The 13,522-nt window shown below is 42.0% G+C and overlaps 1 protein-coding gene across 3 annotated transcripts; it reads right to left on the bottom strand.

Moving 5' to 3' along the window:
- Positions 1-559: 559 nt before the first annotated feature.
- LOC138596122 (ADP-ribosyl cyclase/cyclic ADP-ribose hydrolase 1-like) lies at positions 560-9,746 on the bottom strand. 3 transcript variants are annotated; one of them, XM_069667728.1, is made up of 8 exons: positions 9,551-9,746; positions 9,256-9,376; positions 9,014-9,149; positions 8,620-8,693; positions 8,247-8,320; positions 7,471-7,554; positions 925-1,011; positions 560-830 (listed from the first exon to the last, which is right to left on the bottom strand). In XM_069667728.1, the coding sequence occupies exons 1-8, from the start codon at positions 9,700-9,702 to the stop codon at positions 776-778; spliced, it is 783 nt and encodes a 260-aa protein (XP_069523829.1). In that variant the 5' UTR covers positions 9,703-9,746; the 3' UTR covers positions 560-775. The 3 variants fall into 3 exon arrangements, with proteins under 3 accessions (XP_069523829.1, XP_069523831.1, XP_069523830.1); XM_069667730.1 differs by lacking the exons at positions 7,471-7,554; positions 8,247-8,320; positions 8,620-8,693; ... (1 more) ...; positions 9,256-9,376; positions 9,551-9,746 and adding exons at positions 1,198-1,281; positions 1,974-2,047; positions 2,347-2,420; ... (1 more) ...; positions 2,995-3,115; positions 3,289-3,431; XM_069667729.1 differs by lacking the exons at positions 560-830; positions 925-1,011 and adding exons at positions 6,865-7,102; positions 7,197-7,283.
- Between the last annotated feature and the right edge of the window lie 3,776 nt (positions 9,747-13,522).

Genomic DNA, 13,522 nt, shown 5'->3' with positions numbered 1-13,522 from the left:
TTCTAGTTGCATGTGTTTTTCTCTCGTGGATTGTAATGATTTTAGGACTCTTCTGTTTTCTCCTCATGACGCATCGTGTTTTCCCTTGTTCTGGTTGGATTTACAGTTGGATCTGCATACACGTTTGTCTAACCTTAGGCAGCAGCTTCCAGTTTGAAATGATCAAGAAAGAAACAAAAGAACAACAGCGACAGTACCACCGATGGCTAAGACTGCCATCTTCAAGCTCCTTCTGTAAAATGAAGCTCTGATGAAGTTTTGACCTCACAGAGCTGCTAATATGTGCTTACGGTTTCAAGTCACTAGAAATGAAGAGGAAGTTCTGCTGAGCCTCGTACTTCCTGCCACAACACTCACAGTGCAAGTTCACACCGCTCTACAAATTTAAAACCGAAAGCTGTATTTTTTTTTTTCATGAGAGCTTTATTATATCAAAGAAAGTAGCACTAAAGATGAATTTATTTCATGCGGTCACCTGTCAAGTTTGTGAATCATTCTTGTTTTCTCTCTTAAATCACACCAGACAAAGCAAACAAAACAAACGTTCATTTTTGCTCAGATGATTTATTGTACGATTACACTCAGTCAGACAACATTTGCACATTTGAAAGATCAGATAACTGCATGATCTATTCTTCTTCTCACCAACATTTTTACCTCATATCGGATCAAATTCGCAAGAACTGAAAAGAAATTAAAACAAATTTAAGACACATCTTCTATTTTGAGATTTGTCTTGTCTAACTGTGTAGTTTGAGATGGAGTGCAGAAGCCTTCACCAGCACGCTCCACAGGTCTTCTTTTCTCTTATGCACTTCTTGATGTGTGACCTACAGTGAAGCAAATAACAAGAGGAATTTACATGAATGTTTTTTGACAGCAACAGCAGAGTACAATGTTACTCGTGACCTGCGGTGAACTTACTGAGTCACTTCCTTGCAAGCATAAACAATTTCTTTTCCATTCAGGATATTGTTTAAATTCTTGAGTGACTCGTTGTTGCACTGATTCCTGAAGAAAAGAAATGCAGGTATATCGGCCTTTATCAGTTTGTCTTTGTAATTATTTTTGTATTATTAAAAGAAAGAGCAGGAGCTATTATCATTTTATCAACAATTTTTTTTTAAAACTACCTACAAAAAGATTATTTAAAATCAATGTGGCGAAACATGCTAAAAAATTACAAGGAAAACATACTTATTCTCCTTAGCAACCAGAACAACTGTGAGCTGTGCCACCCTGGGTGATCGAAGATTTGGAACCTCAACACCTCCAAAGAAACTAACAACAAAAGAGCAACAGTTTAGAGGAATACATCAGCTCTAACATAAAGCAGCGTTTAAATGTTCAAGTGAAGGACTGAGAAACTTTAGACATAAAAAACATTAGAGTTTATCTTATTTAACATCTCTGACTCAATACACAATAAAGTTATTGTTGTAGTGACTTTTAAACAAAAATATAGCCACTGTTCACTGCGGGGGAGCTGCGGTTTCCGACTCACTCTGATGTTTTGAAGTAAACCCAGAGTTTGGTACGTTGCATCAAAATCATGTTTATTTGTCGACTTGCAGCGCACTAACATAAGGATTAACCATTCACCTGCCATCACCTGTCTCCTCCTTTATCTCTTCTATATATGGACATAGAGGTAGGCGGCTTCTTTACTGCGGCCAGGGTGCAAATTAAAGGGGCAGCAATTAATGGTGATGCAAAAATAATAATAATTGTGAAATTCTCAAACATCTCAGACCATTTGAAGAAAGCAAAAATGGCTCCAACAATTGTTATTGTTTTTGTTATTTCAGAGGCTCTGAAAGTCTGTGGCTCACACTTGCTGACATCCCAACTGTTCGAATGTTCTGTGCATATAAAACATTTTGTGTATATAAAGCAAAGCAACATTAAAACATGTTTTTCATCAATGAAGAGTTCATAAAAACTGCCAACTTGGCATGTGTAGTGCTGCTTACCTGTTAGCATCGTATGGTTCTTTTCTCTCACCATCAAGCATTACTGACGCTGCACCACAGGCATGTTGTGCAAACTACAGACAGAAGAACAAGATGGTAAAGTGTTAGAAACATAAACAATTGTTATTACACACACAGCTTTAGTGCAAGACTAAAAGGGCAACATTATTTGTACTTTCTACAGTACATGAGGTCAGATTTGCCTCATGTCTCTCCTTCAAAATGAATGCGCGATGTTGCTGCCTGGAGACCAACAAAAAGCCTCATTGATGATGAACCAGGCCGAAAGGCCTCAGTCAGTCCTTCAACGTTGGTCCAACATCATGTCAATGATTTAGCTGGTAAAACAAGTGATTTTCTGCTGGGTGCTTACTCTTGTAGACGCAGTTTTCCAGAATGAGCTTACAGGGTTGGTCTTGTTCTCCGTACAGTGCTCAGTGAATGTTTCTGTAATGACACACACAGAAGATATTTATAAATGTTACTTTTTCACTGTTGACGCTTCAGTCTACGTCTGTGTGATCGTGTACAGACTTTAGGCTTCACATGAAGTTCCTCATATTGTGATGGATATCACAAATTATTCTTTGTTTCTCAGAAGCAGACAAAGAACATGTTATAGTTTAAAGCTGAGGAAGAAAACAGCAAAAGTTAGCATTTTGTATTTGTTGATGTATTTTTACTGCATTTCATGCATGCTAGTTGATCACATGTAGCCTGCTACACCAATCTTTTTCCATTTTAAGGCTATGTGATGCACTGTGACTTATGAGTCTTACCATTGTTGCCCTCCTTCCCACACCATTCCAGTCCATCCAGCACAGATCCCAACAAAGTGTCCTCCAAGGTGAACAAACAATCTCTCTTCTTAGTGAACTCATGGACCAAATCCTTTGTTTTGCTCCAGAACATCGTCTAACACAAAAAGAGTTGACATGACGAGGTTAAATATACAAATTATATTCTGCTTTGATTAATGAGCATATGTTTGTTAGACAGTTGTGTGATCGTGGATGTTTACTTTGCCACACGGATGCTTGAAGGGGGTCTCAGCAAAGAGTTGATCATAGTTTCCCTCAGAAAAGTCACTATGTTTCTTCCCTACATAAGCTTGTTGAAAGGTAGCCAATGTTTTTTCACAGCTGAAAAATAAATGTCAGTACTTAGGATATAAAAGAAATTATAGACCATTTGCACATAATGAACAGAATAATGTTTTTCTTCTTGTTATTAAAAAATGAATGGGGTTTTTTTCACAATCCTGACGTTTATTCAAATGGCAACAACTTTAAATCAGAAATATAAAGAGACTTACATGTGGCTTGTCTCTCCATACGCCTCACATCTCTTCATGAATGTTGCCTTGAACTTGGCTGTTCGAGGAGTCAGCCGCACAGAAAGAACAACCACGACCACTACAACAGTGACAATACAACCAATGGCCTTTTTAGACACCATCTTCAAGCTCCTGTAAAATGAAGCTCTGATGAAGTTTTGGCCTCACAGAGCTGCTAATATGTGTTTACGGTTCGTGTGAAACAGCAGCAAGTCACTAAAAAAGGAAAGAGGAGGTCAAGTTCTGCTGAGCCTCCCTTTCCTGCCACAATCTCACACTTTAAGTTCACGCCGCTTTTTGTTGTCACTTTACTTTTTGTTCCTGTGTCCCCTCGCTTCACTCATATAATAGATAAGAAGTTTTGTGGCCTACACCTACAAATATTAAAGTGAAATCAGGTGTTATATTTTTATGAGCACTTTCTTTTCTTCTTAGTGGTGTTGTGATTTCATATATATCATCTAACATCTACACCATCTAACCTTAGGCAGCAGCTTCTAGTTACATGTGAATCAAAAAAGAAAGTATAAGTAGCATGAAAAACAAGTAACTCAAGGTGTTTGTGTGGCTGTGTGATTTCGGAGAAGTGTCACGGCCCCTCTTCTTGGAACACTCTTCTGTTGTTTTGCAGCAGCCAGTCTTGTGCAGACCTCCTATGGTGTTGGCATAAAACAGGTCCACTATTTTATTACAGATGAAGCAGAGAAATAATTCTGTCGTCGGTCTCTGTCAACTACACTTCTTCGACACTACTGGGACTGACCATAACCTTCCTGTGTACAAACCTCTGGTTCACAGACAACCAGCTGTCACCCCCACTGTTAAAAGATGGACCGACGGAGCTGAAGGGGCTCTCAAGGATTGTTTTGAGTAAGCCTCTGGGAAGTGTTCTGTGGGGATCACGGGGAGGACATTGACAGTCTCACACACTGCATAATGGACTACATCAATTTCTGGACTACACCGTACTTACCAGGACTGTATGGTGTTTCCGTGGATCACCCCCGGCACAAAGGCCCTTCTCAAGGACAAAAAGAGGCTTTTTAAGTCAGGAGATGAAGACTGCAGAAAGAGCTGAGGAGGAAGATCAGGGAGGGGGAAAGCAGCTACAGGAGGAAGATGGAGGATCAACTGCAGCGGAACAACGTCAGCTGAGTCTGGAGGGGCCTGAAAACCATCTCTAGCCACAAGGACTCCAACACTCAGCTGGTAAGGGACCAGGAGTGGGTGAAAGACCTGAACATGTTCAGGTTTGAACAGTCATCCACCCCTCTGCCTGCCCATTCCACCCTGCCTCAACTCGCCTCCCCCAAGGCCTCCCCACAATCCCCTGCTCCAACCTGTCCCTTTCAAAAAGCCAGGTGAAAAAAAAACTGAGCAGGATCAAGGTCAAGAAGACTGCGGGCCCGGATGGCATCAGCTCCAGGCTCCTCAGATCCTGCGCAGACCAGCTGTGCGGGATTACAGAGCACATGTTCAACATGAGCCTGAAGCTGGGGAGAGTACCACACTGTGGAAGACATCCTGCGTGGTACCGGTGCTGAAAATCTCGCACCCCAAGGACCTCAACCACTACAGGTCAGTGGCACTGACATTGCATCTGATGAAGACCCTGGAGAGGGTGGTCCTTTGCCATCTGCGCCCCCTTGTGAGCTCATCGATGGAGCACTGTGAGAATCATGTTTTTTGATTTCTCCAGTGCTTTGAACACCGTACAGCCCATGCTTCTGAGGGACAAGCTGGAGCACACAGGAGTCACCTTGCATCATGGCTCCTGGATTATCTAACCAATAGGCCCCAGTTTGTGAGGACACAGGACTGTGTGTCCGACATGGTGGTCTGCTGTATGGGGGCCCCGCAGGGGACCGTTCTGGCTCCCTTCTTCACCCTGTATGTTGCAGAATTCTCCCACCACACAACCAACTGTCACCAACAGAAGTTCTCTGACGACCTTGCCACCACCGTCAGCCTCATAACTGATGGGGACGATAGGAATTACTGGGAACTGACACAGCACTTTGTGGACTGGTGCCAGTTGGACTGCCTCCAGTTAAACGCAGGGAAAACCAAAGTACTGGTGGTGGACTTTTACAGACTCTTACAAGGACCTGGCTGTTCATCTCAACAATAAACTGGACTGGACAGATCACATCAATGCCCTTTATAAGAAAGGCCAGAGCAGAATCCATCTGCTGAGGAGACTCAGGTCCTTTGGAGTGCAGAGAGCTCTCCTGAGGACCTTTTATGACTCTGTGGTGGCATCAGACTGCAGACAGGAGGAGACTAAACAAACTAGTGAAGAAGGCCAGCTTTGTTCTGGGCTGCCCCCTCGATTCTGTGGAGGTGGTGGGAGACAGGAGGATGATGACAAAGCTTCTCATGGAGATGCTTCACCTGCCGGATGTGACAGAGAGATACCGCAAGTCCTTCCTTCCTGCGGCAGTTTAACCAAACATGCTCCCAGTAGAACAATAAAAGCACATTTATTTATATATATATATATAAATATATATATATAATGATTTGTGGTTCGGTGTTCATATATTTTTTCCTGTTTTACTGTCACTTTGTCTCTTGTTGTCATGAGTTCTTATTGTTTAGTTTTAAATTTAGTTTATTCCGTGTTCTTGTCACGATTTAGTCTTGTTTAGTTAGCATTTCTTTTGTGTCTCATTGGTTAGATCATTTCCTGTTTTACTTTGTCACCTTGGGTGTGTCCGAAACATACTATGATACATGCATACTATCATACTAATCATACTAACCGTGACATCAAATTGAGTATGTCATGCGTTCCCATCTCATAGTATGCTATTTTGTGTATGCGAGAAATGCCCGGATGTATACTAGATCGGCTCGAATGTTTGAGCATGAGACGGGAGCTCACTGGTTGTGCTAAACCGCCCCACACTGCATTGCGGCTATTCAGCTTCTACTATGGCGGAGATAGACCGGAGATCAGACCGGACATACGTAAACTTTTAAGTCACGTGATACGGAGAAGATGGCTCTGAGTATGATGCCAACGGCATCCTAATAGCCAGGTTAGTAGGCAGTATGCAGTACATACTGTTTGAGTATGTAGCAGGCAGTACATTAGTATGCGGTTTCGGACACAGCCCTTGTCTCTCATGTTGATCCACTTCCTGCCTTTGTGTGTTTTCCTGCTTGTTTGATTACGTGCCCTGCCCTTATTGTTTTCACCTGCCTCTCTCACCTGTGTCTAATTATGATCACCTCCCAAGTTTATTTAGTCTTTGTGCTCCCTTGTCTCAGTGTCAGTCCGTATGTCTTTGTCTGTGGAACCCTTAGTAAGACCCTTATTCTAGTTGCATGTGTTTTCCTCTCGTGGATTGTAATGATTTTAGGACTCTTCTGTTTTCTCCTCATGACGCATCGTGTTTTCCCTTGTTCTGGTTGGATTTACAGTTGGATCTGCATACACGTTTGTCTAACCTTAGGCAGCAGCTTCCAGTTTGAAATGATCAAGAAAGAAACAAAAGAACGTTAATTTTTGCTCAGATGGTTTATTGTACGATTACACTCAGTCAGACAACATTTGCACATTTGAAAGATCAGATAACTGCATGATCTATTCTTCTTCTCACCAACATTTTTACCTCATATCGGATCAAATTCGCAAGAACTGAAAAGAAATTAAAACAAATTTAAGACACATCTTCTATTTTGAGATTTGTCTTGTCTAACTGTGTAGTTTGAGATGGAGTGCAGAAGCCTTCACCAGCACGCTCCACAGGTCTTCTTTTCTCTTATGCACTTCTTGATGTGTGACCTACAGTGAAGCAAATAACAAGAGGAATTTACATGAATGTTTTTTGACAGCAACAGCAGAGTACAATGTTACTCGTGACCTGCGGTGAACTTACTGAGTCACTTCCTTGCAAGCATAAACAATTTCTTTTCCTTTCAGGATATTGTTTAAATTCTTGAGTGACTCGTTGTTGCACTGATTCCTGAAGAAAAGAAATGCAGGTATATCGGCCTTTATCAGTTTGTCTTTGTACTTATTTTTGTATTATTAAAAGAAAGAGCAGGAGCTATTATCATTTTATCAACAAAATTTTTTTAAAACTACCTACAAAAAGATTATTTAAAAAGCAATGTGGTGAAACATGCTAAAAAATAACAAGGAAAACATACTTATTCTCCTTAGTGACCAGAACAACTGTGAGCTGTGTCACCCTGGGTGATCGAAGATTTGGAACCTCAACACCTCCAAAGAAACTAACAACAAAAGAGCAACAGTTTAGAGGAATACATCAGCTCTAACATAAAGCAGCGTTTAAATGTTCAAGTGAAGGACTGAGAAACTTTAGACATAAAAAACATTAGAGTTTATCTTATTTAACATCTCTGACTCAATACACAATAAAGTTATTGTTGTAGTGACTTTTAAACAAAAATAGAGCCACTGTTCACTGCGGGGGAGCTGCGGTTTCCGACTCACTCTGATGTTTTGAAGTAAACCCGGAGTTCGGTACGTTGCATCAAAATCATATTTATTTGTCGACTTGCAGCGCACTAACATAAGGATTAACCATTCACCTGCCATCACCTGTCTCCTCCTTTATCTCTTCTATATATGGACATAGAGGTAGGCGGCTTCTTTACTGCGGCCACGGTGCAAATTAAAGGGGCAGCAATTAATGGTGATGCAAAAATAATAATAATTATGAAATTCTCAAACATCTCAGACCATTTGAAGAAAGCAAAAATGGCTCCAACAATTGTTATTGTTTTTGTTATTTCAGAGGCTCTTAAAGTTTGTGGCTCACACTTGCTGACATCCCAACTGTTCGAATGTTCTGTGCATATAAAACATTTTGTGTATATAAAGCAAAGCAACGTTAACAAATGTTTTTCATCAATGAAGAGTTCATAAAAACTGCCAACTTGGCATGTGTAGTGCTGCTTACCTGTTAGCATCGTATGGTTCTTTTCTCTCACCATCAAGCATTACTGACGCTTCATCACAGGCATGTTGTGCAAACTACAGACAGAAGAACAAGATGGTAAAGTGTTAGAAACATAAACAATTGTTATTACACACACAGCTTTAGTGCAAGACTAAAAGGGCAACATTATTTGTACTTTCTACAGTACATGAGGTCAGATTTGCCTCATGTCTCTCCTTCAAAATGAATGCGCGATGTTGCTGCCTGGAGACCAACAAAAAGCCTCATTGATGATGAACCAGGCCGAAAGGCCTCAGTCTGTCCTTCAACATTGGTCCAACATCATGTCAATGATTTAGCTGGTAAAACAAGTGATTTCCTGCTGGGTGCTTACTCTTGTAGACGCAGTTTTCCAGAATGAGCTTACAGGGTTGGTCTTGTTCTCCGTACAGTGCTCAGTGAATGTTTCTGTAATGACACACACAGAAGATATTTATAAATGTTACTTTTTCACTGTTGACGCTTCAGTCTACGTCTGTGTGATCGTGTACAGACTTTAGGCTTCACATGAAGTTCCTCATATTGTGATGGATATCACAAATTATTCTTTGTTTCTCAGAAGCAGACAAAGAACATGTTATAGTTTAAAGCTGAGGAAGAAAACAGCAAAAGTTAGCATTTTGTATTTTGTCTGCATTTCATGCATGCTAGTTGATCACATGTAGCCTGCTACACCAGTCTTTTTCCATTTTAAGGCTATGTGATGCACTGTGACTTATGAGTCTTACCATTGTTGCCCTCCTTCCCACACCATTCCAGTCCATCCAGCACAGATCCCAACAAAGTGTCCTCCAAGGTGAACAAACAATCTCTCTTCTTAGTGAACTCATGGACCAAATCCTTTGTTTTGCTCCAGAACATCGTCTAACACAAAAAGAGTTGACATGACGAGGTTAAATATACAAATTATAATCTGCTTTGATTAATGAGCATATGTTTGTTAGACAGTTGTGTGATCGTGGATGTTTACTTTGCCACACGGATGCTTGAAGGGGGTCTCAGCAAAGAGTTGATCATAGTTTCCCTCAGAAAAGTCACTATGTTTCTTCCCTACATAAGCTTGTTGAAAGGTAGCCAATGTTTTTTCACAGCTGAAAAATAAATGTCAGTACTTAGGATATAAAATAAATTATAGACCATTTGCACATAATGAACAGAATAATGTTTTTCTTCTTGTTATTAAAAAATGAATGTTTTTTTTTTTCACAATCCTGACGTTTATTCAAATGGCAACAACTTTAAATCAGAAATATAAAGAGACTTACATGTGGCTTGTCTCTCCATACGCCTCACATCTCTTCATGAATGTTGCCTTGAACTTGGCTGTTCGAGGAGTCAGCCGCACAGAAAGAACAACTACAGCAACCACGACCAATACAACAGTGACAATACAACCAATGGCCTTTTTAGACACCATCTTCAAGCTCCTGTAAAATGAAGCTCTGATGAAGTTTTGGCCTCACAGAGCTGCTAATATGTGTTTACGGTTCGTGTGAAACAGCAGCAAGTCACTAAAAAGGAAAGAGGATGTCAAGTTCTGCTGAGCCTCCCTTTCCTGCCACAATCTCACACTTTAAGTTCACGCCGCTTTTTGTTGTCACTTTACTTGTTGTTCCTGTGTCCCCTCGCTTCACTCATATAATAGATAAGAAGTTTTGTGGCCTACACCTACAAATATTAAAGTGAAATCAGGTGTTATATTTTTATGAGCACTTTCTTTTCTTCTTAGTGGTGTTGTGATTTCATATATATCATCTAACATCTACACCATCTAACCTTAGGCAGCAGCTTCTAGTTACATGTGAATCAAAAAAGAAAGTATAAGTAGCATGAAAAACAAGTAACTCAAGGTGTTTGTGTGGCTGTGTGATTTCGGAGAAGTGTCACGGCCCCTCTTCTTGGAACACTCTTCTGTTGTTTTGCAGCAGCCAGTCTTGTGCAGACCTCCTATGGTGTTGGCATAAAACAGGTCCACTATTTTATTACAGATGAAGCAGAGAAATAATTCTGTCCTCGGTCTCTGTCAACTACACTTCTTCGACACTACTGGGACTGACCATAACCTTCCTGTGTACAAACCTCTGGTTCACAGACAACCAGCTGTCACCCCCACTGTTAAAAGATGGACCGACGGAGGTGAAGGGGCTCTCAAGGATTGTTTTGAGTAAGCCTCTGGGAAGTGTTCTGTGGGGATCACGGGGAGGACATTGACATTCTCACACACTGCTTAATGGACTACATCAATTTCTGGACTACACCGTACTTACCAGGACTGTATGGTGTTTCCGTGGATCACCCCCGGCATAAAGGCCCTTCTCAAGGACAAAAAGAGGCTTTTTAAGTCAGGAGATGAAGACTGCAGAAAGAGCTGAGGAGGAAGATCAGGGAGGGGGAAAGCAGCTACAGGAGGAAGATGGAGGATCAACTGCAGCGGAACAACGTCAGCTGAGTCTGGAGGGGCCTGAAAACCATCTCTAGCCACAAGGACTCCAACACTCAGCTGGTAAGGGACCAGGAGTGGGTGAAAGACCTGAACATGTTCAGGTTTGAACAGTCATCCACCCCTCTGCCTGCCCATTCCACCCTGCCTCAACTCGCCTCCCCCAAGGCCTCCCCACAATCCCCTGCTCCAACCTGTCCCTTTCAAAAAGCCAGGTGAAAAAAAAACTGAGCAGGATCAAGGTCAAGAAGACTGCGGGCCCGGATGGCATCAGCTCCAGGCTCCTCAGATCCTGCGCAGACCAGCTGTGCGGGATTACAGAGCACATGTTCAACATGAGCCTGAAGCTGGGGAGAGTACCACACTGTGGAAGACATCCTGCGTGGTACCGGTGCTGAAAATCTCGCACCCCAAGGACCTCAACCACTACAGGTCAGTGGCACTGACATTGCATCTGATGAAGACCCTGGAGAGGGTGGTCCTTTGCCATCTGCGCCCCCTGGTGAGCTCATCGATGGAGCACTGTGAGAATCATGTTTTTTGATTTCTCCAGTGCTTTGAACACCATACAGCCCATGCTTCTGAGGGACAAGCTGGAGCACACAGGAGTCACCTCACATCATGGCTCCTAGATTATCTAACCAATAGGCCCCAGTTTGTGAGGACACAGGACTGTGTGTCCGACATGGTGGTCTGCTGTATGGGGGCCCCGCAGGGGACCGTTCTGGCTCCCTTCTTCACCCTGTATGTTGCAGAATTCTCCCACCACACAACCAACTGTCACCTACAGAAGTTCTCTGACGACCTTGCCACCACTGGCCTCATCACTGATGGGGACGATAGGAAGTACTGGGAACTGACACAGGACTTTGTGGACTGGTGCCAGTTGGACTGCCTCCAGTTAAACGCAGGGAAAACCAAAGTACTGGTGGTGGACTTTTACAGACTCTTACAAGGACCTGGCTGTTCATCTCAACAATAAACTGGACTGGACAGATCACATCAATGCCCTTTATAAGAAAGGCCAGAGCAGACTCCATCTGCTGAGGAGACTCAGGTCCTTTGGAGTGCAGGGAGCTCTCCTGAGGACCTTTTATGACTCTGTGGTGGCATCAGACTGCAGACAGGAGGAGACTAAACAAACTAGTGAAGAAGGCCAGCTTTGTTCTGGGCTGCCCCCTCGATTCTGTGGGGCTGGTGGGAGACAGGAGGATGATGACAAAGCTTCTCATGGAGATGCTTCACCTGCCGGATGTGACAGAGAGATACCGCAAGTCCTTCCTTCCTGCGGCAGTTTAACCAAACATGCTCCCAGTAGAACAATAAAAGCACATTTATTTATATATATATATATAAATATATATATATAATGATTTGTGGTTCGGTGTTCATATATTTTTTCCTGTTTTACTGTCACTTTGTCTCTTGTTGTCATGAGTTCTTATTGTTTAGTTTTAAATTTAGTTTATTCCGTGTTCTTGTCACGATTTAGTCTTGTTTAGTTAGCATTTCTTTTGTGTCTCATTGGTTAGATCATTTCCTGTTTTACTTTGTCACCTTGGGTGTGTCCGAAACATACTATGATACATGCATACTATCATACTAATCATACTAACCGTGACATCAAATTGAGTATGTCATGCGTTCCCATCTCATAGTATGCTATTTTGTGTATGCGAGAAATGCCCGGATGTATACTAGATCGGCTCGAATGTTTGAGCATGAGACGGGAGCTCACTGGTTGTGCTAAACCGCCCCACACTGCATTGCGGCTATTCAGCTTCTACTATGGCGGAGATAGACCGGAGATCAGACCGGACATACGTAAACTTTTAAGTCACGTGATACGGAGAAGATGGCTCTGAGTATGATGCCAACGGCATCCTAATAGCCAGGTTAGTAGGCAGTATGCAGTACATACTGTTTGAGTATGTAGCAGGCAGTACATTAGTATGCGGTTTCGGACACAGCCCTTGTCTCTCATGTTGATCCACTTCCTGCCTTTGTGTGTTTTCCTGCTTGTTTGATTACGTGCCCTGCCCTTATTGTTTTCACCTGCCTCTCTCACCTGTGTCTAATTATGATCACCTCCCAAGTTTATTTAGTCTTTGTGCTCCCTTGTCTCAGTGTCAGTCCGTATGTCTTTGTCCGTGGAACCCTTAGTAAGACCCTTATTCTAGTTGCATGTGTTTTCCTCTCGTGGATTGTAATGATTTTAGGACTCTTCTGTTTTCTCCTCATGACGCATCGTGTTTTCCCTTGTTCTGGTTGGATTTACAGTTGGATCTGCATACACGTTTGTCTAACCTTAGGCAGCAGCTTCCAGTTTGAAATGATCAAGAAAGAAACAAAAGAACGTTCATTTTTGCTCAGATGGTTTATTGTACGATTACACTCAGTAAGACAACATTTGCACATTTGAAAGATCAGATAACTGCATGATCTATTCTTCTTCTCACCAACATTTTTACCTCATATCGGATCAAATTCGCACGAACTGAAAAGAAATTAAAACAAATTTAAGATACATCTTCTATTTTGAGATTTGTCTTGTCTAACTGTGTAGTTTGAGATGGAGTGCAGAAGCCTTCACCAGCACGCTCCACAGGTCTTCTTTTCTCTTATGCACTTCTTGATGTGTGACCTACAGTGAAGCAAATAACAAGAGGAATTTACATGAATGTTTTTTGACAGCAACAGCAGAGTACAATGTTACTCGTGACCTGCGGTGAACTTACTGAGTCACTTCCTTGCAAGCATAAACAATTTCTTTTCCATTCAGGATATTGTTTAAATT

Source organism: Semicossyphus pulcher, unplaced genomic scaffold (genome assembly GCF_022749685.1).
Source record: "Semicossyphus pulcher isolate SPU_LCO1_2020_fin unplaced genomic scaffold, fSemPul1.0.p SCAF_18, whole genome shotgun sequence".
Classification (NCBI taxonomy): Eukaryota; Metazoa; Chordata; class Actinopteri; order Labriformes; family Labridae; genus Semicossyphus; species Semicossyphus pulcher.
The sequence above is the reverse complement of the archived record's forward strand: the minus strand, read 5'-3'. Positions and strand labels throughout refer to the sequence as shown.